Raw genomic sequence first — 26131 nt, 5'->3', positions numbered from 1 at the left:
GGAGAAGATAAGTCTTCACCCTTCCATTAAGCAACAAGGTCAGAAGGGGCTTCCACGGGCGGGTTAATAAACAACTAACTTGGGAGGAATAAACAAAATAAAACCAGGGATGGGTTGGGGTAATGGTGTGTGGCCCTTGGGTCTAACACTGCTGTGCTCCACCTTCCCCTTCCTCTGCACTGTGGGTGGGCTGATTCACTTCCTGTGTCCCCTCCCAGGGCAGTGGGAGAGGGGACCACGGAGCAGCTAAGTCCTTAGGGCATGTAGAGATGATTAGTCACTGGCTGGAAGGCTGCTGACCTTAGCGCCTGGGCCAACAACAGGCCTGCTTCCCCCGCCCCCTACCTTCTTATGTAACCCAAGGCCTGGGAGGCAAAAAGACCTTGGCCTTGGCTCTCAGCAAGAGGCCCAGTGGGCCCAGAGCCTTTCCTGTTCTCATAGCTCACATCCTACCCCGTAAGCCCTTGGAGACCCCATGCACAGGCTCCTTGGTTCTCACACAGTCAGCATCTCCAAAACAGGGGCTGAAAGAGAAAAGTGTCTTCCTGGTCCTGGGGGTAACCAGTGGGAGGGTCTTCAGAGATCATCTAACCTCGTGGTTCTCAACCAGAGACAATTCTGCCCACCGCGGTCGTTGGGCAACGTCTGGAGACACTGCTGTTTGCCGAGAAAAGTGAGAGGTGGCGTTACTGGCATCTAGTGGGTAGAGGCCAGGGCTGCTGCCGAACGTCCTACAAAACACAGGACAGCCCCGCAGCAAAGAAGTATCTGGACCTGATCTCAGCCAAGCTGTCTCTTCTACAGACGAGAAAACTGGGGCCCAGGAAGGGACAGAGTCAAAGTCATACTGTGAGTTAGATCGTGTCAGAATTAGAATCCAGAGGGACTTCCCTGGCGGTCCAGTGGTTAAGACTCCGAGCTTCTGCTGCAGGGGGCTGGTGTTCAATCCCTGGTGGGGGAACTAAGATCCCGAATGCCACGCAGCGCCGACAAAAAAAAAAAAGTATATATATAAAAAAAATTAGAATCCAGGGCTCCCCGCCTGCCACACCAGGCCTTCAGCTCCCCAGACCCCAGTGACCAACTCAAAGACCAGTGGCAAGCTGGCTGAGTAGCCGAATTCAGGCCCCTGGGATCTAGACACCCGTGATGGCTGGGCTCTGTGCCTCTGGCCGGCTCCAAATGCATCCCACCAAAGTCATCCTGACCACAGGGCTCCCACATAGTCAAAGAGGAAGAATGTCTTAAGGGGCTACAGTGTAACCCGGCAAGACGCCCATTTGAGGTTTAGGCAAAATTCATCACGCAAGTTCCCCACAGAGCTCTCTGGGGGTGGTCCTAGCCTGGTGTCAAGGATGGAAGAAAGGACAACCCTGTAAGATAAACCCTGGGTGAGAGGACAGAGCACGGGCAGAAATCACACCTAGGATCACTGCTTTGGGGGAACACTGTCTTTTTCCCTAGCTGCCAAAAACGACTGTATCTCTCACACCTGTTAGCTCCTTGCTGCCATCCTGCACAATTTCAGAATAACACCTAGAGTCACCCTTGTCCTTTTCCCTCAGGAGCCAACACTGTGTCTCCCACCGTGGACCAGACACTAGGGCACAGGTCCAGGCATTAGCACTGACAATGCAACCCCATTATTTATGAAGGACTGATTCATGTCATGTCACAACAGGCGTACTTTTCCATCTACTGTCGCTGAAAGCCACCAGACTTGTAGTGACGGTGGTAATAAAGGAGGCAAGGGACAGGAATGCATAAGCTATGTCTCATGTCAGGGTCTCCCCTCTTCACAGGAAGGGAGCCCATAAGGAGTGGCTGGGGGACAAGAATGGGGGGAGGGGAGCTACAGTGGCCTCAGACACAGGACGAGTCCCTTTTTTTTGTTTTTTTTTTTTGGCTGTGTTGGGTCTTCGTTGCCGCGTGCGGGCTTTCTCTAGTTGTGGCGCGCGGGCTTCTCATTGCGGTGGCTTCTCTTGTTGCAGAGCACGGGCTCTAGGCACGCAGGCTTCAATAGATGTGGCACGCAGGCTCAGTAGTTGTGGCTCGCAGGCTCTAGAGCTCAGGCTCAGTAGTTGTGGCGCACAGGCTGGATTGCTCCGCGGCATGTGGGATCTTCCCGGACCAGAGATAGAACCCGTGTCCCCTGCATTGGCAGGTGGATTCTTAACCACTGTGCCACCAGGGAAGCCCAGGACAAGTCACTATTATGGACTCATTTCTTCAGGCAAAGCATTATCATTGTTCCCTCCACGTGCCCTGCCTCCCTTCCTCCCCAGTTTTCCCAACACGCTGGTAAAAACTCCTACACATCCTTCAAAGCCCAACTTCTGGAGTCTCTCTCCCAACATCAATTTCAGCTCTTAATTTGGCAAACCACAATACCAATGGGAGAAGATTTGGGGGTCAATAGCAGGGAAATCGTCAAAGTTCCCTAGGCATCTAATGTGGGGGCCTGCACAGGAGCTGCTTCCCCTGTCTCCACGTGTGTGTCGACCACCCTGGCCTCCAGGCTCTTTGTCCTGTCTGTGTGGCCTACTTGGCTGACTGAGGCAGCACAGCATGGAGGCTAAGGCTGCAGGGTCTGGAGCCCGACTAATTCTGGTGCTCCTCTCCCTGCAAGTGTCATTTTGGGCAAAGTTATGCCACCTTTCTGAAGCTCAGTTTCCTCATCTGTAAAATGGAGATGATACGGTTTCAACCTCATGGCTGTGGTAAGAACTACCTAGTACAAGCAAAGTGCTTAGAACAGTGCCTGGCATCCGACTAGCATTTATTGCATGCTTATTAGTATTATTAAAAATGTAACTCAAGGGCCTTCCCTGGTGGTGCAGTGGTTAAGAATCCGCATGCCAATGCAGGGGACACGGGTTTGAGCCCTGGTCTGGGAAGATCCCACATGCCGCGGAGCAACTAAGCCCGTGCGCCACAACTACTGAGCCTGCGCTCTAGAGCCCGTGCTCCACAACAAAGACAAGCCACCGCGATGAGAAGTCCGCACACGGCAACAAAGAGCAGCCCCCACTCGCCGCAACTAGAGAACGCCCGCGCGCAGCAACGAAGACCCAACGCAGCCATACATACATACATAAATTTAAAAAAAAAATGTACCCCTGCTCCTCCAAGCAGTTAGGAAGGGTCTACATTCCCAGTGAGTGTCAGGAGGAAATACACCTCCAGGGACCCCATCTCCTGTCTTTGTTCCTGCAATAGCCTCTTTGGGAGGTCTTCTTGCCATAGGTATCTTTTCCTCCAATCAATTCCACACGGCCTAGAGTTCTCCCTTAGAACACAGACAAAAGTCCTTTACGGAAACAACACTGGCCAGCACAATGATGGGGTGGGGAGGGAGACTGAAGTGGCTTGGTGTTCGTGGATGTGTCTCCCATATTTTCTATCCCGTAGATAGTTCCAGCTTCTACCCTATGCCCCCGCCCATACACACACGCAACCTTCTCCATCCTGCTTGTCCTGACACAGTGCCTCAGAATTTCAAGCTCTTGGGGCCTCCAGACAACCACTCATCAGATTCCTAAGTGGGGCCTAAGAGCCCCCCACCTTCTCCCACGCCTTGGGCAGAATAACGTCCTCGCTCTACCTGGCCCACACATCTGGTCGCGCCTTCTCAGACTGGTTTTTATCCTTGACCCAGCAGATCTGAAGCTCCACCTCTTTCCCCAGGGCTGCCAGGGACTTGGCTTGTCCGCCTGGGTCGTCCAGTGCCCTTGGGGAATCTGAAAAGGCTGCCTGGAGACGGCACTGTTTTCACCACTAATAGAGGCACCACCCACCTCTGGAAAGCAGCATTAGGAGGTTTCTTCTGGGGATGCGGGTCTAACCGGGAGCGCTCCCCGCTTTGCGCTCTCAAATCACTCTATGTGGATGGTGATCTGTTCAGCTAGGAGCTGCCCCTCTGAGCAACTGGGGGCACCTGGTCTGAAGGTTCTTTCCAAGGCAGCTCCTGAGCACCCCTAGCAGCCTGGTGCAGGGGACAGAGACCCAGCTTAGAATTAACTCAAGTCCAGTCAAGAGAAGCTCCAGCTCTGTCTTCAAGAGGTCGCTCCTGTCTCTGGGCCTCAGTCTCCCCAACCGTACAATGAGGAAGCATGGCCTGGATGCATTCATTTACTCAACGCATATTAACTAAGCACCCACTGCGCACCAGGCACTGCTCTGACTCCTGGGAATAGAGCAGAATAAAACAGACCGAAAGCCCTGCCCTCATGGAGCTGATACTCGAACAGGGAAGACAGCCAAGAAACAAGATTCTTCAATATTCTTAATATACAGGATGTTAGATGGTGACATGTGCTATGGAAAGTAAAGCAGGGAAGGGGTGTAGAGATATGACCTATAAGGCTTATGCCAGCTGAGATATTCTGTGTCTAAAGGTCTTACTCCACTGGGTTCTTGTTAAGAGCCAGGAACGGGCAGTAGGAAGCTGGGTGGGCCCTACGTGTGCACAAACCCCTGGGGAGGAACAGGTGGTGTGTGTGTGGGCGGGGGGATGGGAGTGGGGATGTGCAGGGGCTTGAATCCCAGCTATGTTCTCAGTGGTCTCCCCCAAGGAGCAGAACTGGTCAACTCTGGGTGTCCTGGCCTGTCCTCAGGCCAAAGCAGACACCACATCTGCTAAGGAGTCCAAGGTTATAAGGTTCCTGGCACAGCCTCAAAAGTCTTCAGGGCACTGCCATGGAAAGTCCGCTATGCCCTGCCTTCCCATTCGTTCCTGGTCTTGGATCTCAGACCCCTCCCGTCCCTCCTATACCCTCTCCTGTATTGTAGAGTATCCCCTCTCCTCACATGGGGGCAGGGGTGGATTTTTCACCAATTTTAGCAATTCCTCTTCCATTCCTGTGAACCTACTGTGTGCTCACAATGAGGAGAGCTCTCAGAGGGATACCAAGATGTGTGATCCCTTCCCAGAAGGAATTTACAGCCCACCTGGGGAGGTCAGGCTAACAAACATGTGAGGAAAGAAAAATCGTCTCTCACAGTCTGCTTTGCAGCTTGCAGAGCGCTTTGGACCACACACTCTCATGTAAAGCCATGCAGATTCTATTGTCCCCATTTTACTGATGAGGCAATTGAGGCTCAGAAAAGCAAGTCCTCTTCCCTGAATTCATGGATCCAACCTGAATCCATGGTTGCCCCATGGAAGGATCAGGGAAGAGGCAATGAAGATTAGAGTTTCCAAATAAGATTCCTTGGAGAGATGGGTAAGACTTGGTATAGACGGGCCAAGGGTCCTCTGCCTTCAACCTAGAGCAGGGCCAAGTTGGGCATGGAACCCACTTCCTGCTGCTTCTCCTAGCCTGACAAGAAGTAGACTGGGGGTAAGGTGAAAGCCTGGCTGTCTGGAAAGGCACATGGGATTATGGATGTGCTCACTGGCTTAAAAGAACCAAGTGGGATAAGGATTTCAAGGACCCGCAGTGATGGCATTGGGCACCTTTCTGGTCTGACTTTTCAGAATGCCCTTTCTGTTCACCAAGGGCAAAGATCCATCAGCTGGAAAAGAGGCTCTGCTATTTCAGGTTAATTCATTCCATTCTTGTGGGGCACCTTCCGAGAGTGCCAGGTACTATGGTTACAGCCGTGAACAAAACAGGTCCTCACCTCCTGCAGACCTCCTAGCTTAGCAAGGAGCCGGCCCTCTGTTGGAGGAGCTTCCTGACCAGATTTTATTTCTTCTTGGAGGTGCACTCTCTGGGCCTACCCCTTTCAGGGGAAGAAACTCAAGGGAGGGGGAGAAGAAATGAACCCCTGCTGATCAGGGGCCCAGAAAAATGGAGAACCAACCATCTGACTGTGGTTTGTGGTCCAGGTCCACCACTTTTCTCCAGCAAGTTACTTAACCTCTTGGAGCCTCCTTTTTTGCGCATCTGACAATGGATTAAGACCTACTACCTCACCGGTTAATTAGGGAGGGGGTGTGGATGAAATCAAGGAAGTGTCCAGGTGAGTGCTGTTAGCTCTTCTCTGATGCTCTGACCTCCCCCACCTGTCCTCTCTGCTTCTGCGTGGTTAGGACCATCTTTCATCCCCTTTCCCACACACAGCTGAGCCCTCCTCGCAGCTAAGGCAAGAGGAAGCCCATTCTGTTCAAATCGTCAAGGGTTATAGAGGTCGCTCTAGATTCCTGCCCCTGCCTACCCTCTCTCCCCAGTGCTCATCTCGAGGAGTGCTGGGGGAGCCGAGGATGCCCCGCTGGGCTGTGACCTGCGGGAGACAAGACAAAAGCCCAGAACTCCCCGTGGCTGGGCACCCACTTCAGCAGGGCCCAGACGGCGCCCGGCCCCCACCCCACGCCCGGCAGAGGGCCGCCCCCTCACCCGCACCCTGTCTGGCTCAGTACAGTCTCCTATCGTACATGTTGGCCGGAGGAGGCGGGAAGCACAAACGTAAACATCGCTTAAGAAATCGCCAACTCTGCCGTCCCCATCTAAGGATATATACATATTTTTAAAGGAACTGAGGGGCACGGGGGAGGGACGCAAACGCTCAGAAGAGTGAGGGATGGGAAAAGCGAGAAGGCAAACTTCCAACCGATCTCAGCGGAGACCCCGTGAACCGGCAGCGGCCACCCCACCGCATTGGCTCCCGGGCGGAGGGCGCGAGGGCAAAAGTGGCTGCATTTCGCCGCCGTCCGGTGCACGGCATTCCGGGCGCAAACTTTCCAAGAGCCGCCCGGGGAGCGGCCGGCGGGCTCCGGGGAGCCTGGGGGGCGGCCGCCGAGGCGGGGTGCGCGTGGACAGGGAGGCGGGAGGACGCGTGCCGCGGGGGTGTCCCGCCCTCGGTTACCTGGGTTCTGAGTGTCTCGGGCATCCGGCTGAGAAGGCGCAGGGACGCAGCACAGGCAGGAGGAGACCCAAACTCTCCTCCCGGCCGCGTCCGCCACGGGACAGCCCGCGCAGCACCTGGCTGGGAGGTCGGCGCGCTTCCCCGCGGGCCCCGCCCACCCCTCCCGCGCGGGGCGGGGCCGGGAGGGGCGGGCGGGGGAGGAGCCGAGGCAGGGCACAGGTCCCATCGTGGGGCCTGCACCTGACAGTGTGCCAGCCACGCCGGGCTCCGTGACCTCCAAAGGGTCGCCCCCTCACTCGCCAACCTGCGGTGCGAGGCAAGCCCGGCGCCCAGGTGGAGTCGGGGGTGTCCATAGGCCCCCTCTCCCCTGCACCTTCCACGCCCTTCATGCCCACCCCCACTTTCAGGGGCAGAGACCTGGGAGCCCCGAGGCCTCCTGGAGGGCAGGGCCACTGAGCCTGCTCTTCGGAAGAATGCATGGGGTGGAGCACAGGGAAAAAAACAACTGGGTGCCCGCAGCCCCACCCGACCATGAACTCTCCCCCGTGGGAGAGGCTCCTGGCTGCTCTGGGCCCCTGTCATCAGTTCCACCCAGCTGTCTCGGGAGTGCCCCAGCAAGGGGGTGCTTTGCCACCCTCACCCTTTCCCCGGGTCTGGAAGGTGCGGGGCCTGGACCTCTGCCACTCAGAGGACACGGTGATAAGAGTCAAAGGCACACAGAGGGCAAAGAAAAAACATCACCCCCTGACCCCCGCCACCCAGACTCCGTGGCTACCCCCATGTGCTGAAGGAACAGGTTGCAGCTACTTCCTGCCTTCCCCCCTCCCCCTCCCAGAGGAACTCAGGAAAGTCCACTCTTTGGATAAAACTCCCAGACTGAAGTGGAGGTGCACCCCACCTGTGGCCCCAGGCTATCTGAGCTCCTTCTCCCTGCCTCACCTTGTTTGCTAGGTGTGCAGGCAGTGGCAGGAGTACTGGACCTGGAGTCCAGAGACCTGGGCTCTAGCCTCCATGTAGCTCTGTTACCTGCAGCAAATCTCTGTCCCTTTCTGAGCCTCAGTTTCCCCACTTGCAGTGAGTGGGTTGCAGCTGATGATCGCTAAGGTCCTTTCTGTGGATCCTCAATCATGCTAGCGAGCATCCGGCCTATTAGGTCTTCCTGTGGCTACATATCTTGTAAAGGGGTGTGTGTGTGTGTGTGTGTGTGTGCCTCTCAGTCTGGACTAGCTTGTCCTCTCAGACTTAAGTTCTTGAAGGGCAAGTGATGTGGCTGTACCAACAGGGAGGCAGTCATCCTGTGCAAACCAGAGCTTGACAAGGGAGTGTGGGTCCCAGTCCCAGCTTATGCTGAATTCAGAGTGGCCTCAGGCAGGTCCCTTGTTAATCCTTGCTCTGCCTTCCCAAGGGTACTGGGGGACTAGATGAGCTGTGAGCTAGGAAGGCCTTTGAAGGGGGAAGGCAAAGGGTGTGTGCTTTCTTTTGATGCCCATGGCAGTGAGGGGCTTCGAAGACAGAATGGGGCATGAGCTGCTTGAAGCCTATAGAGCTGGCTTGTCCCCACCCTGTAGGCGCTGCAGCAGGTACAGGTACCCCCACATCCCAGCCATACACAGACACCAGGAAGGTGAACAGAGATGCAGTGCCCCACCAGACTCCAGCCCCCTGCAGGCCTCCGGGTGTGTGGCTTGGGAAGCGAAAGAGGGAAGATGAGTCTCCCAACATAAAGGGAAATGGTCAGTGGGTTTCTTTCTTTCTTTCTTTTTAATTAGTTTTGGCTGCGTTGGGTCTTCGTTGGTGAGCGCGGGCTTTCTCTAGTTGCGGTGAGTGGGGGCTACTCTTCGTTGCGGTGCGCAGGCTTCTCATTGCGGTGGCTTCTCTTGTCGCGAAGCACGGGCTCTAGGCGCGCGGGCTTCGGTAGCTGTGGTGTGTGAGCTCAGTAGTTGTGGCTTGTGGGCTCTGGATTGCAGGCTCAGTAGTTGTGGCGCATGGCTTAGTTGCTCCGCGGCATGTGGGATCTTCCCAGACCAGGGCTCGAACCCGTGTCCTCTGCATTGGCAGGCGGATTCTTAACCACTGCACCACCAGGGAAGCCCCAGACACCTTATAAAACGTAACTCATATAATCCTTTTTGGGAGATTAGCCCCACGCATCCATGTGACTTGGAGTCTCCCATCTCTCCCTCTGCCTCTCCCTGGCACCTGCGCTCTTAGGGTGCAGGTATAGGAAGTTATTTTCCCAACCAGGCACCTACTCCTCAGGGGCCCGGCCAGCTCCTCCTGGGTGGGCCCAGACTGTCCTCTTCGTGCAAAAGGCTGTCTGAAGGCAGAACAGTGCCAAAGAGACCCTCACCCCCGCTTAATAGCAGAACGTGGGTCCCTTGCGTTCTCGGCTCCCTTTCACCCAGCCCTAACTTAAGCCATCAGAACCCCTCCCACTCTTATCTCGCCTGTGATGGCATCATCAGGTCAGGGCTTACAGCTCCGCTTTGAGAAAACTGAGGCCGGGAAAGGTGCCAGGACTCATCCGGCAGTGGTGGATCTGGCACGGCACCTCCCGCACACTGTCGGAGCTGCCCTGCTGACAAGGCCCTTTCCCGGGCATCATCTCATCAGGGCTGGACGCATTCGCCTCCTTTCACAGAGGCAGAAATGGCCACTCAGGGAGAGCATGTGGTTGATGGGAACTTCTCGAAGAGCATTCCTTTCAGCCATTGTGTTCACACAAGTGGGCAGTGCTGGTATTAGTTTCCTAGGGCTGCCGTAACAAATTACCACAAACAACAGAAGCTTAATCTCCCACAGCCCGGGAGGCTGGAAGCCCCGAATGTAGGTGTCAGCAGAAGTACACTCCCTCCGAAGCTTCCACAGGAGGGTGTGTCCACGTCCCTTCCAGCTTCTGGTGGCTGCGGGAGTTCCTGGGTTGTGGCAGCATCACTCCAGTCTCTGCTTCCGTCTTCCCGTGGCCTTCTCCTCTGTCACTGCGTCCTCTCCCCTTTGTGTAAGGACACCAGTCATTGCATTCAGGATGATCTCACCTCGGGATCCTTAATTACATCTGCAAAGACCCCTTTTCCAAATAAAGTCACAGTCACAGGGACTGGAGGATAGGAAGCGGACTCACCTTTTCAGGGGAGTCCCGAGTGTGCTGTTTTTGTTCGGTGGGAATCTCTGGCGGTGGGTCGAGGTCGTCTGTAAAGCTCCCAAGGTGATTCTGATATGCAGCCAGGGTGGAGAGCCCCAGGTAGGGCAACTCCCTCGGCTGCCTGACTCTGGAGTGACCAGCAAGCCAAGGCCACGTCTGCGTCATCGTCCTGCCCCGAGGTGCCCTGGGTTGGCCCAGCACGCAGCAAATATAAATACAAATAAATGTGTGAGGGGGCAGGGGGCGCCCACCCCGACGGCTCCAGCGCCCAGCGATGGCGGTGGATTTTCCCAGCAGTGATGGCATTTGCACTTCTTGCCTGATTTCCGGGCCGCTCATTGCTCACCACTTCCCTGTGTTTCTCCCTCTCCCAGCCCCCTGAGCCTGCGGGGCACTGGGGCTGGATGCTGCAGAGCTGGAGGGCAGTCAAGCACTCCAGAAGGGGTGGGAAGACGGGAGCTCCTCTGGGCAGCCTCTGGCTTCTGCTCTCAGCCTGTGGCTGCTGCCTCTCCTGCATGGCTAACGGCCTATAAGGATTGCCCCCCACCCCCGCAAAGTGTTGACTGCCCCCAGTGAACCCAGAGATTCCCTCTCCCTGACCCCCGGCTCTCTCTCAGCCCCCAGGCACCAGCTCTCTGCAAGCTCTGGGCAAAACCTGGACTCAGCTCTCTTTCAAGAGCCACACGAATATCCATCCCCTTTAACCCCGCAACCCCGTGCCTGAGAATGCATCCTCAGGGAATAATCCTCAAAGAATGAAAACGCTCTTTGAACAAAGTTTCAGCGTTCTAACAGCAGGAAATGAAGGAACCTACGTGTGCAGCTCTAGAGCGCTGGTAAGCAACAGCGCACCCATTTTAAAAGCTAATCGTGAAGACTGTTGCACCATGGGAGAGGGCCGATGATACTCTGTTGAGTGCAAAACTGCAACGGGCAGGAGGCCAGCTGTGAAAAAGTTGTATGTGTGCGTGTACAAGGGCTGGAGGGGAATTGGGGGGGAAAGAAGGAAAACCGAAACGCCCGTTTACCAGGTTTGGGATTGTGGGTGATTCTTTTTCTAACTTCCGGTATTGTTGTAATATTGTTTGTGCAATAAATATTTGTATGCGTATATAATAATAGTAATTATTGTTAGTCTTGAGATCAGGAAAGGCTCCTGAAGGCACCTATTCAAAGCCAGGTGTAAATGAGCACCTGTCCTCCTGCGGGCCGCCTCAGTGAAGTATTTGCATTTGAAAGAAGCTAAAGTTTCAGACAAACAGTGGCCTTCAGGCTGGGCCGGTAGAGCTCTTTTACAGATGGGGTAAGGTCCTGCAGTCCCCACCTGTGGATGAGCCCCTGTCTCTGCACACCCACTCCCGGCAGCCTTCTTTAACTCAGTGTGCCCACTTTATGGGGCAACGGAGGAACGGAGAGCTTACAGGTTACTCAGCCTCTGAGCCTCACCTCTTCTGCACATTATTTTATCCAATAATAAGAATATCTGTGGGGGCACTTCCCTGGTGGTGCAGTGGTTAAGAATCCGCCTGCCAATGCAGGGGACCCGGGTTCGAGCCCTGGTCCGGGAAGATCCCACACGCCGCAGAGCAACGAAGTCCATGCACAACTACTGAGACTGTGCTCTAGAGCCCGCGAGCCACAACTACTGAGCCCGTGTGCCACAACTACCGAAGCCCGCGCGCCTAGAGACTGTGCTCCGCGACAAGAGAAGCCACTGCAATGAAAAACAAAGCCCATGCACCGCAACGAAGAGTAGCCCCCGCTGGCCGCAACTAGAGAACTCTGCTGCTCGCGTGCAGCAACAAAGAACCAACACAGCCAAAAATTAAATAACCAAATAAATAAATTTATTTTTTTAAAAAAAGAATATCTGCGGGGTCAAACAGGAACACCCTGACTAGGTTCACGGCTAGTAAAAGGCAGGGCAGAGAGCTGAATCCAGGTGGGTCTCAGCCAAAGGCAAGGGCCTCCTCCCCTCTGTTTTGGGGTCTTCTCCCTGAGGTGGGGAGATGACCCAGTGCTGTCCACAGCCACCTCAATGGCAGCCTGGATGGGCAAGGACACTGCGAGAAATAGGGCTGGGACAGAGTGCTGACCCCAGGGAGGAGGGGGGTTGGCACTGGGCCTGAGGCTTTCTTAAAGTCTGGGTGTGGACCTTTTGAAGTTTGTTCTCAGGAAAGGCCGGAGAAGCCTTGCTGTGTTCTCTGTCCCCACCCAGCTCAGGAGCTGTGAGAGGTGGAGACAGAAGTGCGCCCCTGTGCTCTCCTGGGGGCTGACCGGCTGGGCAGGGCAGCTCAGGACAGCTGATGAGCCCTGTGACGTACCTCGCTGCTTAAGGCGCGGAAGTCCAGATTTACACAAAACATTTGGCAGAGCGAAAAGGCTTCACTTTGACAGGAGGATTTCAAGCGACAGTCATAACCACTGTTTACCAAGCTCTTACTACAGGCCGGGTACCCAGAGCTCTGTAGACACGGAATCTCATTTGACGCTCATCAAGAGCTATGTCTATCTTTATCCCCATTTCATAGATTGGAAAGTTGAGGTAGTGACTTATACAAGGTCACACAGCCAGGACTCGGGACTGGTGCGGAGTTTGTGCCGTCAGTTGCTGTGCTACAGTCTTCCTTGGGAACCAGAGGGTACATTTCAATTTCCAAAAATTAAATATATATACAATTTTCCCTGGAGCACATCTGCTCTGAGATTCACCACAGCATATATCCTACAGGTAACATTGAAAATATGACTCCTATTCACATTAGCCAGCCCATCTTGAGGCTTTCACAGGATCGAGCCTTTGAGAAACGGTCCACTTATGGGAAATAGGGCATGCTTGTAGTCAATTTCCTACATTAGAATACAGGGATGTAGAGATCTATTAGGTATTGTAGGAACAGTGAACTCCTAAAAGGGCAAGTGACTTCCACGAATTAAAGGCTGAATCTGCATTAGATTGCCATCTGCCCTGCTCGAATTTCTCCCTCCTCAAAAGTTGTTGTGCAGCTATTTTCGAGGTGGTTTCTGAATGAATACCAGAAAGTCCCTTTGGGTTCAGCCTGTGTCAGACCTAGCCTACATGATTTGTGGGTTTTTTTGCCCTCTGAAGATTCAAGTGCGATGTCTTTCTTCTAACACACAGATCTGGGAATCTGCTAAAAGCAAGTGGTCACCATCGCCCTCACTCTCAAGTAACTTTCTGCACCACAGCTGGGTTTGAGAATACTCCTGAAATCCCTGCTAAATATTTTAGTGTGGGGAGGGAGCTGCTAAAGAGAGGGAGAAGATAATTGAGGGCTGTGTAAATATTTAATTTAGCCCCAAGCTAGTATCCTTAATTACAGAACACTGATGTCTTTATCATAATATTCTCCAGTCTAACTAATGACAAACAGCCCTTTCTCAAGCTCACTTGAGTCAGAAGACTCCAGGCAGAGCCTCTTTCTATTACTTGCACGCTCTGTTCCCTCTGTCCTCCCAGTCCGCTCCTGTGTTACCCTTCACCTCCCTGGCACATCCTCACCACCCAGGGCCAAGGGAGGGGTGGGATGGATTGCATCATCTCTACTTACAGATGGGGAAACTGAGGCTTAAAGGGTCAGCAAAGCTGACCAAGCCCAGGTGTCCTCACCCAGATCCTGAGTATTTTCTGCCCCACCTTGGGGCCCACAGGGAGGCCCTCTGGACCATTGGGGCCCCTATGGCTCCTCCCGCCTCTGAGTTCAGTTCTCTGTAATGAATGAGTAAAGCAAATTGCACAGAGAGAAAGGGCCATGGACTGCCTCACTCTCGCCCAGGACTGCCAGGGCTGGGGGCCAGGGGCCTCTGGGTAATTGCCAGGCAACCAGGCAGAGTCAGCACCCGCCCCACCACCGCTGCCCAGGCCCTGGCTGCAGCTCCCCATTTTGCACCCTGAATCCCTGCCCTCATTCATCCGTCCAGGGCCAGGTACTTCATGCCTTATCTCTGGTTCTCACGACAACCTGACAACCTGGTGAGGCTGGCGTTGCCATCCCACATTGCAGATGAAGTCACTGGGGAGGTGCAGAGCGGTGAGGTGGCTTGTGCAAGCTTGTGCACTTGGCAAATGGCTGAGTAAGGACTTGACCCCAAAATGTGTGTTCTCCAGACACCGAGCTCTCCGTCTGGCACCCCAGTCTTCCCCTCACAGCCCACCTTCCGATCGCGGGTCTACCTGCCCCAGCGCTTGGTGAGGGCAGCCTGCCGGGCTCCGTCCTGGCTGGTAGAGCCTCAGTTTTGAGCCTCACCTGCCCAACATACGCTGCACCTAGTCACTTGCATTGAAGGATCGATGTGCTGAGAAGCATTGCAGGATCCCATCACCCCGGGGACCAGGTCAGATGCTCACAGGTGGGCTAGGGCTCACAGGGTAGGGAGGGTGAAGCTTCCTCTGTCTCTGATTTCTTTCTTCATTCACTCACTCATTCATTCTTTCTTCAGCTCCTTGCTGAGAATCTGCTCTGTGACAGACGCTGAATAATGGCCCCTCAAAGATGTTCACGTCTTGACCCCGGACCCTGTGAATATGTTACCATACATGGTGAAAAGGATTTTGCAGATGTGATTAAGTAAAGGAGCTCAAGATGGGAAGATTGTCCTGGATTATCAGAGTGGGTCCCTTGTAATCACGAGGGTTCTTACAAGAGGGAGGCTGGAGGGTCAGAGGTCAGAGAAAGAGTGTAATGATGGAACTAGAGGTCAGAGGAATGCAGCCACGAGCCAGGGGATGTGAGCAGCCTCTGGAAGCTAGAAAAGGCAAGGAAATGGATTCTCCCCTAGAGTCTCCAGAAGGAGCACATCTGTACTAACACCTTGACTTTAGCCCAGGGAAACTGATTTTGGACTTCAGATCTCCAGAACCATAAGATAATAAATTTATATTGTTTTAAGCCACTGTGTTTGTGACAATTTGTTATAGCTGTACTAGGAAACTAATACAGATGTGAAGATAAATGACATGTGATTCCTAACCTTGAGGAGCCCTTTACGAGGCCCGTGCAGAATCCCCTGAGGGTTTGTTAAACACAGATTCTGGGCCCTACCCACAGAGTTCCTGTTTGAGTAGACCTGGGGCGTGGTGAGAGTTTGCACTCTGACAAGCTCCCAGGAGATGCTGAGGCGCCGGCTGGGGAACCACACTTTGCCGCTGACGTACAACAGCGGTTCTCAAGTTTTAATGTGCATTCAACTGTCCTGGGGACCTTGTTAACATGCTGGTTCTGAAGTTAATTTGTTCATTTGTTTGTTGCCATGTTAATTGCCTGAACCCTCTTTAGAATGTCAGGTCTGTGAAAGCAGCACCTCTGCCGTTGCTGTTAGAACAGGGCCTGGCAATACATACTCGACAAACATCTGCTGTTAGCACGGGTGAATGGGCAAGGGTTTGGAACTTGCAGGAACAGTTTAGGCCAGGCGTCGTAATGTGGGTGTCCCGGGTGCCCTTGCTGATGCCACAGAGTGAATGAAATCCCAGGGGGACAGAATGAAGATCAGGAAGGAAAAGGGGGTGGAAGGGGTCCTGGAGGACTCCATCATAGGAGAGGGCTGCAGTGCCAAGAGCGCAGAGAGCCAGAAGGGGCTTCTGGATGAGGCTATAGGGAGGGAAAACTTCAGCATATACCTCCTGCTATTGGGAGCTGGGGCGGCATCTCCTAGGTGAAGGACTGAATGATTAGGGAGGACTTCAGGGCTCAGCTGCTATGCATCCATTTTTTTCTCTCTTGACTTAGACAATTTGTAAAAGCAATATGTGTATGTTGGGAAATATTTTGGAGAATTCTGAAAAGTATAAATAAGAAAACTGAAATCTTTTATCATTGTCATACCCAGAAATGACCCCTATTTACATTTTTATGCATATTTCCGTCTTTATTGAATACATGTATGTAATAAATAAAATTTTCCTTCAGATCGGGGTAAGACTGTTTATATGTTTATATCCTGTTTCTTTTACTGAATACGTTGTTCCATAAGTATTTTTCTTGTTATTTTGAAGAGCAAAACATAATTTTGAAGGGCAGATAATATACTTTTGCACAAATGCACTGTAATTTAACCATACCCTTGTTTTTGAGTATTTAAGCCGTTTCATTGTGGTTTTAATCCGAATGACCTTAAGGCACATGATGCTCAGCATCTTTCACGTGTTTATTTGCCTTATTTCTTCTTTTGCAAAGTGTCTGTTGAAATCTTTTGCCTATTTTTGGATTGGGTTATTTCTTTTCCTATTTTTGAGTCCTTTATATATTCTGAGTATAAGTCCTTTGTCAGAGATGTGATTTGTAAATATTTTCTCCCAATGTCCCGGGACATTTTCAGTGTCCTTTGCAGAGCAAAAGTTTTTAATATCGATGAAGTCCAATTTATTATTAATTTTTTTCTTTTAAAGATTATGCTTTGGATATCTAAGAGCTCTTTGCCTAACCCAAAGTCATGAATATTTTCTCTTGTATCTTCTAGAAGTTCTGTAGGTTTGCATTTTACATTTAGAACTATGATCCTTTTTGGAGTTAATTTTTATATAAGATGTGGAGTAAATTTTATATAAGATGTGGAGTACATGGTCTTTTTGCTTTTTTTTTGTCTTGCAAATACATGTTGAATTGTCCTAATCATTTGTGCACTTGTACAAAGCACATGAGTGTGCACCCTGGGGCTGGCACATCCCCATTTACACACAGCATGGACACAGGAGTTTGCCTTTGCACCACACTCCCACACAAGGGGAGACCATGCTTGGCAAGGAGCGCCCTAGGCTTGGGATCAGATCTCTACCCTGTTTCCAGCCTGCCCCTGACTCTCAGGAAGAAGTTACACCATCTCCCTGGGCCTCAGTTTCAACATCTGAAAATGGCAACAACAATCCTGACCTCACTGGGTTGTTGTGAGGCTTCGGAGGTGTAACTTGGTAGCAGGATTCTAGACACACACACGAACAAACTGAGGAGTTCTGTAAGGCAAGGAGATGGGTCTGAGCGACAGTTTTGGGTGGAGGGATGGGGTCGGCTTGAGTGGGAGAGGAATTCTTTTTTTAATGCATTTTTTATGTATTTAAAAATTGAAGTATAGGTAATTTACATGTGTTAGTTTACAAGATATTGAGTATAGTTCCCTGTGCTATACAATAGGTCCTTGTTGTTTACCTATTTTATATATATCGATAGTAGTGCATGTATGTTAATCCTAAACTCCTAATTTATCTCTCCCCTCACCCCATCCCCTTTGGTAACACAGTTTGTTTTCTGTCTATGAGTCTATTTCTGTTTTGTAAGTAAGTTCATTTGTATCATTTTTTGAAGTTTCACATATAAATGATATCATATGATCTTTGTCTTTCTCTGACTTACTTCACTTAGTATGATAATCTCTAGGCCCATCCATGTTGCTGCAAATGGCATTATTTCATTCTTTTTTATGGCTGAGTAATATTCCATTGTATATATGTGCCACATCTTCTTTATCCATCCGTCAATGGACATTTAGGTTGCTTCCATATCTTGCTATTGTTTAAATAGTGCTGCTATGAACAGTGGGGTGCATGTCTCTTTTCAAATTAGAGTTTTCTCTAGATATATGTTCAGAAGTGGGATTGCTAGAGCATGTGGTAGCTCTATTTTTAGTTTTTTAAGGAACCTCCATACTGTTTTCCATAGTGGCTGCACCAATTTACATTCCCACCAACTGTGTGGGACAGGAATTCTTGATGGATTTCCAGGGAGCTGTATCTCTGCAAACCCTGGGAAGCAGCTACAGACACTGCCTGGGGTTTGTCCTATTCTCTGTTTCCCTGCAGTGAAAAGGGCTTCCATTGCAGTCTGAGGGACTGAGGTTAGACGTTGGGAATAACTTTCCCTCTGACAGAGGAAGAAGTGAAAAGGGATAACTGAGTTCCTGGTGCAGGGAGTAGCGTGGGTCTTTCCTGGTTGTGCCTGTCCAGACTTCCTTCCTTCCCTGATGGACCCAGCTGGGCCTCTCCAGGCTGGGGTCTGGCTCTGATGCAGGCAATTTACCGGAGAAGGGCCTCGCTTCCCTGCAGGTGGCGCCCTTGAGCCGGCCCGGGAGGTGGCTCGGTCTGCACTCAGCTCTGCAGCAGCTCGAACTGGCGGCCGGATTCTGGTCCCCACCCTGTGCCCACAGGGCCTCAGGCTAGGGGTTGCAGGACCCCAGGCCTCAGGCCTGAGTGAGCCACAAGTAGCTGCTGTAGCATCAATGTGAAGACGGAGAAAACCCTGGGTTTGGGGGCCGCCCACCTGCCCAAAACAGTTCAGGGGCCCCGCCCTGTGGGCCTTTCCAAGGGTGGCGCTCAGTGTGTGGTGACTCAGAAAAACCTGGTACAGATCTTAGTTCTTCCCCTCACTGCCTGAGGACACCCGGGCATGTCCATAGTTTCTCTGTTTTCCCACCCAAAAAAGTGAATGATCCGTCCTCCTTCATAGGGCCGTCAGAACACCTAATAAGCACTTAATAAATGTTAGCAATTATTGTTATTCAGCAAATGCGATGTGTCAACGCGTCACGAAAGATTATATTGCCAACTAGATGGATATTGAACGCTAGAATCACAAGGGGTTTTATTTTTAGAAAGTATTTAAGAAGATTTAATTATAATTTCAAAAAATTAAATTGAGAATTCCAGGTTTAAGTAAAATTTTGATTTTACATTTTGATATCCATTACTTATCATTTGTATTTGGCCTTTAAAGTTTAATAGATATGTTTTAATATTTTAGAAAGAATAAATTTTTTTCACATACATAACTTTTCAAAAAAGTTAATTTTTACAACTGATTTAATTTACATTTCTATGATGAAAATGTATTCAAATTTTATACTCTGGATGTAATTCATTTTATTTTTAATCCCTTGGATCATTGAGAATGAGTGCAAATAGACATGATGATAGAAAGAGCAATTGTGGAAGTGGAACTCAGACAAAAAAAGGCACAAAGAAACAGAAAATCTTGAAAGAGACAGTCTGCTTAAAATTTTTAAAATTGCCAACAACAAGTGAGCAGCTTTCACTGTACCCCTCCCCGTCAAAAACCCCACTTATATGATTCCTAGAAACGAGAAAGGAGCTGAATAAACCGCCAACGGTGGATAGTCTTCAATAAAGGTAATAGGGAACGTTGATGAGATGTTCTTTTTTTTTTTAAGATTTTATTTTTATTTATTTATTTATTTTGGCCAAGCCAGGTCTTAGTTGTGGCAAGCGGATCTTCACTGTGGCATGGGGGACTTTTTAGTTGCAGCAGGCAGGCTTCTTAGTTGCAGCACGCATGCCAGATCCGACCAGGGATCGAACCCGGGCCCCCTGCATTGGGAGCGCGGAGTCTTACCCACTGGACCACCAGGGAAGTCCCCAACAAAATGGTCTTAAAGGGATCAGAGGTAATTTGGACAAGATACAGTAGCACTAGAAGAGTTCAATGAAACAGCAGATGATCCTCAAAGAGCAAACCATGGACTTTGGCACAAAATGAAAGTATCTTTAAAAGTTTGTTAATTATTTGCTTGTCACTCATAATGTTAGCAAAGGGTTATTTTTAAAAAACCAACAAATCTAAATTGGCTGTGTCATTTTTTAAAAGACTAAAAATATTTTTAAATGTTTAGAGAAAAAAGTTTTTATAAGTAGAGAGAACCTTCATATATAATATGCAGTAAAAGTAATATTCCAATAAAATGTAAGGAAACTAGAAAGCAGTAATAAAACGCTCTTATGACCGTAAAGGAGAAGATTCACATTCACATAGTCCAGTTTATAGAGACTATTTTCTAGCCATTTCCGCCTAGATTAAGGCAGAATCTCAATTGAGAGATTTGAACAAATGAGCAAAATACTGGTATTTTGGGTTTTCTTTATGATGTCCCAATGTTGAAAAATGTGAAAGAACTTAAGAAATGCTACATGGATTCTTCATGCTAATCAAGGAATATAAATTAACACACTGCTTCCTTTATCTGGAAAGTCCTGCTATGAACAAATACCAGCTGAATGAAAGAGTGTGCTTGCGACGTACAGTCTATCACAGCCTCCCTGCCTCATCACAGACCTGCAACAAATATTTTATGGTTTGGCATTTGGGGTACCACCAAGCTAGATACCGCTTCAAGAGATGTTGAAATCTATAATGAGAGAAATTCCTAGGGGACAATTAGAATATTATGTAACGTTTCCTGTGATAATGATGAGTTATTCTACATAAGCTTATTACACTATTTGAACATGCAAAATTTATGATTCACTTCCGAACCTAAGGACCACTTTAAGGAATATATGACTAATTCCAGTTGCTACTGTCTCAGAATATTGAACTTTCTCCATACAGAATTTAAAGAAAAACTAAGAACTCAAGAAAGGTTGTCTAACTTGGCATTTCTGGCAGTAGAACAAAATTTTGTTACCAATTATTTAACAACATTGTGATTTTGTTGAAACAAAGGAAGAGATGCACTGAATGGATAATGTATAACTTACCTGTTTTTATTTTATTAATCTTTCAAACATCATGAGCCCATCAACAGAACACTCAGACATACATAGTAATGATTAAATTCAGCCATCTTTGATATTTTACTAACTTTCAGCCATATAAAAGCCAGTTTTCAGTCACATGAAAAACACTATTTTCAATTTTGTCATTATTAAGGTATATCTGTTAAGGTAGGAGGAGAAAACTTTCTTTAAAGGGCTTGTGAGCCTGATTAAGGACTTTGAAATATTTAGTCATGTGGTTGGTGGGCCTCCATTTGTACTCTTCTTTTTTTTTTTTTTTTTTTTTTTTTTTTTTGCGGTATGCGGGCCTCTCACTGTTGTGGCCTCTCCCGTTGCGGAGCACAGGCTCCGGACGCACAGGCTCAGCGGCCATGGCTCACGGGCCTAGCCACTCTGCGGCATGTGGGATCTTCCTGGACCGGGGCACAAACCCGTGTCCCCTGCATTGGCAGGCGGACTCTCAACCACTGCGCCACCAGGGAAGCCCTCCATTTGTACTCTTGTTCCAGGCCCCAGAAATGTTAGGAGACCACCTAAAGACCCTTCTTCAGAGAGGCTGTGAGGCATAATGGAGAATCACTGAGTATGCAACAAGAAGACTCACCTTACTGGACTTATTTTCCTTCCTTGTCCATGAATCCGAGGTGACACGGCCTGCCTCCCAGCACCATTTAGAATTCCCAGGACGTAGTACATGTGGAAGTGCTTCCTGACACGGAGACAACTCTCCAGGTTGTCTGGCCCAAGACCCCTGGTTTCATGCCTTACCTCCTTCGTAAGGGACACTGGCTTGCCCCAGCTGTTGACTCACTGGCAGTTCTAGGCCATCATATTTTATACCACAGCTGTCCTCTTACCCCTGGTTGACCAAAGGGTAGTCAAGTGAACTATGACATAAGAGTAGACAAAGGTGAGCTGGAATGGAGAATATTTCCACCTTCCCATCGACCCCACCCGCTTCCCCAGGACATCCTGTGTGTACTCAGCAACTCAGGAGTGCTGCTAAACTTCTGTCTACTCTGCCTGCCCTCCTGCCCCACCCCATCTCTCTAGCTCATAAATGTAGTCTCAATTTTTTTGTGGTATGAGCTAAGAAATTGTTAGAGACTCGTCTTTTATCTAATGCAGAGAAAAACTGAGATGGCTAAATTAGACGGGTTGTTACCTACTACAATTATGAAAGAATCAAACGATCCGGACCAAAGTTAGAACAAAATTTGACCCTAGAAAATGGACTTGGTAGAAATAAAGCTCACAAAAGAAAACTTGCCATGACAGAAACTATCATCAGTGAAATCTGGTACTGACCAAAATGTGATCTATGAACCAAATTTCTAACCTAAAACTTAAGTGAAAAAGAATTGGTCCCCATGAAAATAGTTTTAGGCAACTCGAAATGAAAAAGTGAAAAAATTGGAAATGGCTTAACTGGGCTTTATAGAAAATTGATCAAGGAATTCAATTGACTTAATGGAGTCCATTCCGGAAAGCCCTTTCCCAAGGAAAATTCATCAGAGTCAGCGTACTTCCTAGTTACATCTTTATACTCAAAATGTCTCCAGTGGATTCTCTGTGGAATTTTCAGTAAGAAACAAGGAGAGGTGGTTCATGGTGGTTGCACCTGAAAGGTCACGGTGTAGAGGGGCTGGGGAAGGTGTGGGCAGGGTCTTTGTAGGTGGGTTCCTCTCTCCCTAAAAATGTACTAGAATTATATGACTGCATTGGTATTACGACAAATATAATCCAGGCTGGATTCATTGTTTTCTATTCGCCATTATTATTATTTTAATTAATTAATTATTTTTGGCTGTGTTAGGTCTTCGTTTCTGTGCGAGGGCTTTCTCTAGTTGCGGCAAGCGGGGGCCACTCTTCATCGCAGTGCGCAGGCCTCTCACTATCGCGGCCTCTCTTGTTGCGGAGCACAGGCTCCGGACGCGCAGGCTCAGTAGTTGTGGCTCATGGGCCTAGCTGCTCCGCGGCATGTGGGATCTTCCCAGACTAGGGCTCGAACTCGTGTCCCCTGCATTGGCAGGCAGATTCTCAACCACTGCGCCACCAGGGAAGCCCTGGCCATTATTATATTCGCCTTTTTTCTTCTGATTTTAAAAGAAATTAAAATTAAAACACTTCTGTGGGCTCCTAAAAAGCATCGAGGGCCTTAGGTGCTGTGACTAATGGATAAGTTCGCCCTGGTAGGGGCCCAGGCCAAGGGTAAGCAGGAAAGTCTGAATGAACCTGGGGGTAGGGTGGGGCCAGATGGAAGGAAGAGACAGGGCTTTACCTTCATCTTCTTAATGGAAGTTGCCAGGGTGACAGTTCCCAGTCCAGCCTTCCTGCAGCTGCTCTGCTTTTCCTAAGGCCTGGTTTCTATTCACACATCTCTTTACAGTGAACGTTCCATCTCTCAAGGAGCCCTGGGTTTCTGTTCTTGCTACTTTAACAGCCCAAGTAAACAAACAATTCTAAGGCCCTCTACCCACACTTGTGAAGCCCCTCTCAGCAATCCATGTCAGGGTTGTCCTGTCTCGGTTGAGTTGAGTTGTTTGTGTGGAAGAGAGCCTTGTGCATGTGGTCCCCTCCCTGACTCAGCTGTGCACTACTGGGGCCATGATTGGCTTTCTCTTTAGACCCACCCCCTAACCATTCCACCTCATCAACATTTGAGTACCTCCTGTGTGCCAGCCCCTGGGTCATAGAGCCTGGGGCACAGCATTAAACAAGACACAACCCTGCCCTCAAGGAACTCATTCAGGGCCAGCTCAGGACAGGGTTTCTCAACCTCAGCACTATTGACATTTGGGCTAGATAATTTTTTGTGTGGGCAGCTGTCCTGTGCATTGTAGGATGTTCAGCAACACCCCTGGCCTCCACTCACCAGGTGCCTCCCCCAGATCATAAGCATAAAAATTTCTCCAGACACTGCCAAATGTCTCCTAGGCGGCAGACATTGCCCTAGTGAGAACCACTGGTTTAGGCAATGGGTGTTGACAATGGAGTCAAAGGGCTCAGGGATCACAGTGTAGCTCATCGTGGGCACCCCAGAATGCCCATAGGAGCTGGAGGGGAGAGAGGTGCAGGGATGCAGGTCTGGCTGTCAGGGATGCTTCATGGCTGAAGTGCTGTTTTAATTCAGGTCTTGGAGCTGAGCAGAGCGCTGGAAGAACTGTCAACAACATGGAGGAGAAGAATTGAGAGAACTCTTATGACGTAAGATTGAGGAGAAACACTTATGCTCCAGTAGGAATGATGGGGGTTAGATAATGGGTAGATCTCATTATCAACTGGAGGGCGGGGCATGTGTAAATACCTAGGAAATCCTTAGACAATACTTAAGTTACCCATGAGTTAAATCTAGTCTCAAGATGCATTTTGTTTGGTTCATCTACTAATAATTTAATTTTTGACATGATTTTAAATGCTTTGTTTTAGCCACAGTTCCCACTATTCTTTATCACTCACTGACCCAATTATTCTTTTACAATTATTTCACTTGCCAGGTTTCTGAAGGCTTGTAAGTTTACATCTTTAAATATAAACAATATAGTGACTTTTCACTTGGGGGTTCATAGACACTTTCCAGATCTTTGGGTAAAATTCAGGACATCAGGAGGCTCAATAATCGGCTGAGACCATGGGGCCCAAAAATGTATCTAAAATTTTCTGGGCATTTTTCTGGTGAGAGAGTCTCTGGCTTTCATAGAGTTCTCCAAAGGGTCTGCCCTTCTCTCCTGAAAAAGGCCTAGCTAGGTGGGGCGGAGGTCTTTGCAGGTCCCTGGAGACATTTTGCGCAATCAGCAAAGGAGAGACTCAGGGCTGACTTCTGTTCACCTTTTCCTCTTAGCCTAGGTTAATTCAGTTAGTAATTAAAAATATGAATGCACTGTGGGATCTGCTTAGAGCACGGGCAGGCGTTGCGGCGGTCACCAGAGGGCCGGGAGCATTGATTTAAGACGTCTGGGCAAACTTTGTGAACCAGAGAGAAAGCCTTCAGTTAAAGATTTCTTCCACCAATTAAGAGGCCACTGCCACTTTGAAGGACACAGAGCCAGAGGCAAGACAAGAATCGCAGCTTGGAGGTGCCGGTCAGCCAGGGAGGACACGGGCGACGGTGGTGTGGTCCACAAGTGCTCTCCCTCACCCTCCTCAGCCCCCTGGCCCCAGGGCCCGCTGGCTGTGCCACCTCCCAGCAAACCACTCTCACAAAGGATCTGGTCACTCCATTTACACCAAGGTGTACATGATGAAGCAGCATACAATTAGGTTCGCATTTTGACTGTAATCATGTTTTGGCCCATGAGTCTCTGATTTCACGGGTAGCTGGCTGGGGGCGAGAAAAGGGTGGAGGATAACTTTGGGGAGGGGTCCGTGAGGTGGGGATTTTGGGGGAAGGGGCAGGGGTCCTGTCCTCAGACTCAAAGCCCTTTTCCTCAACTGAGAATTGGAATTGTACTTTGAGTTGCAAGGACAGCTGGGGCATTTCTTCTGGGTGGTTCCAGTGTGGGCAAAGACTCTCCTTCCCACTGAAAAGACAGCAGGTGTGTGTGATTTCCCTGACTTCTCTGGGTTTTCTGTTAATCCTACCTCTCTGTAGTTTTTGCTCTCAGGATCTGCTGGGCCCACCAGGCCTGGGCTGACTTCTGAATTTCCCAAGGGGGTGGGCAGGCTGCACTGTGTGTGTGTGTGTGTGTGTGTGTGTGTGTGTGAGCACGCTCACACACATGGGTCTGGGGCTTACCGTAACTCTGACCCATCTCCCAGAAAACTCTGAGAACTCTGGGGAACTGGTTTGTTCTGGGGGATGGAGAAAATGAGCAGCTGTAGGGAGGCCTGCACTCTGCCATTAAAGGGGATGCCCACTCCATTGGTCCCCTAGGACCACCCTGAGGATAAACTAAACTAATGGAAGGATGCTAAAAAGTTTAATGTAGGAAAGTTCTTGAGAATCTCATTAATTCAAACTCTAATTTGGAATTTGTAATATTTTTAAATGTTTTGTTTTCATAGCAAAGAATAAAAAACGTGTGCCTCCTGAATCTGTTACTTTCGCAGATTATAGAGGGCAGGGACCCATTCTTACTGGTCACTGACTCTCCAGCTGCTGGCAGGCTGCCTGGTAACCGCTCGCTGAATCCTTCCAGATGTTTCTTGTGCATTTACATACGTGTGTGTGCATTTGCACACACAAACACACTCTACTTACATCTTACTCTGTGACATACAGAGCTTTTGAAAGTCCATTACGGAAGACAGTAAACAGGAGGGTGCCGGAGGGGCTGTGATGCTGGGTCATCCAAGATCTAATGTATACAGATGGTCCAGGGATGCAGAAGCAACAGGGCACATACCAAGGAGACTTGATCGCTGAAACAACCTCCTGTTTCCCGGCTCTTCTAATCATTTAGTGGAGCAAGTATCAATTTCAGCATATCTCATAGAGTCTATAGAGGAAATGGGCTCATTTTCCCATCTGTGGGCCAGCAATGGGGCTGAGATCTGCATCCCTACTTGAGCCCCCTGGGGTGGAGTCAGGAGCTAGTGGGTCATGGCTAGTGCTTGGGGATGATGGCTTGGAACATGGAATCTGGGGGCAGACATACCTGGCTTCCAGATCTTGGCTGTCAAATTACTGAATGACTTCTGGCCAGTCGTTTGACTTCTCC

General features: G+C 49.7%; 1 protein-coding gene across 5 annotated transcripts in view; it reads right to left on the bottom strand.

Annotated features, from left to right (window-relative positions):
- The window catches only part of PAQR5 (progestin and adipoQ receptor family member 5), a 93074-nt gene extending 86108 nt beyond the window's left edge, over positions 1-6966 (bottom strand). For 4 of the 5 annotated variants that reach the window (XM_073801185.1, XM_033851908.2, XM_073801188.1 and 1 more), the window contains exon 1: positions 6811-6966. Coding sequence is in view for 1 of the 5 variants with exons in the window: in XM_073801183.1 (XP_073657284.1) it covers positions 6811-6834 (24 nt within the window). In the remaining 4 variants the exon portion in view is untranslated. The remainder of the gene's footprint in view (positions 1-6810) is intronic. The other variant, XM_073801183.1, reaches the window with a different exon arrangement.
- Between the last annotated feature and the right edge of the window lie 19165 nt (positions 6967-26131).

The sequence above is a fragment of the Tursiops truncatus genome, chromosome 2 (genome assembly GCF_011762595.2).
Source record: "Tursiops truncatus isolate mTurTru1 chromosome 2, mTurTru1.mat.Y, whole genome shotgun sequence".
Lineage (NCBI taxonomy): Eukaryota > Metazoa > Chordata > Mammalia > Artiodactyla > Delphinidae > Tursiops > Tursiops truncatus.
Note: the sequence above shows the minus strand (reverse complement) of the source record. Positions and strands in the feature narration are given on the sequence as shown.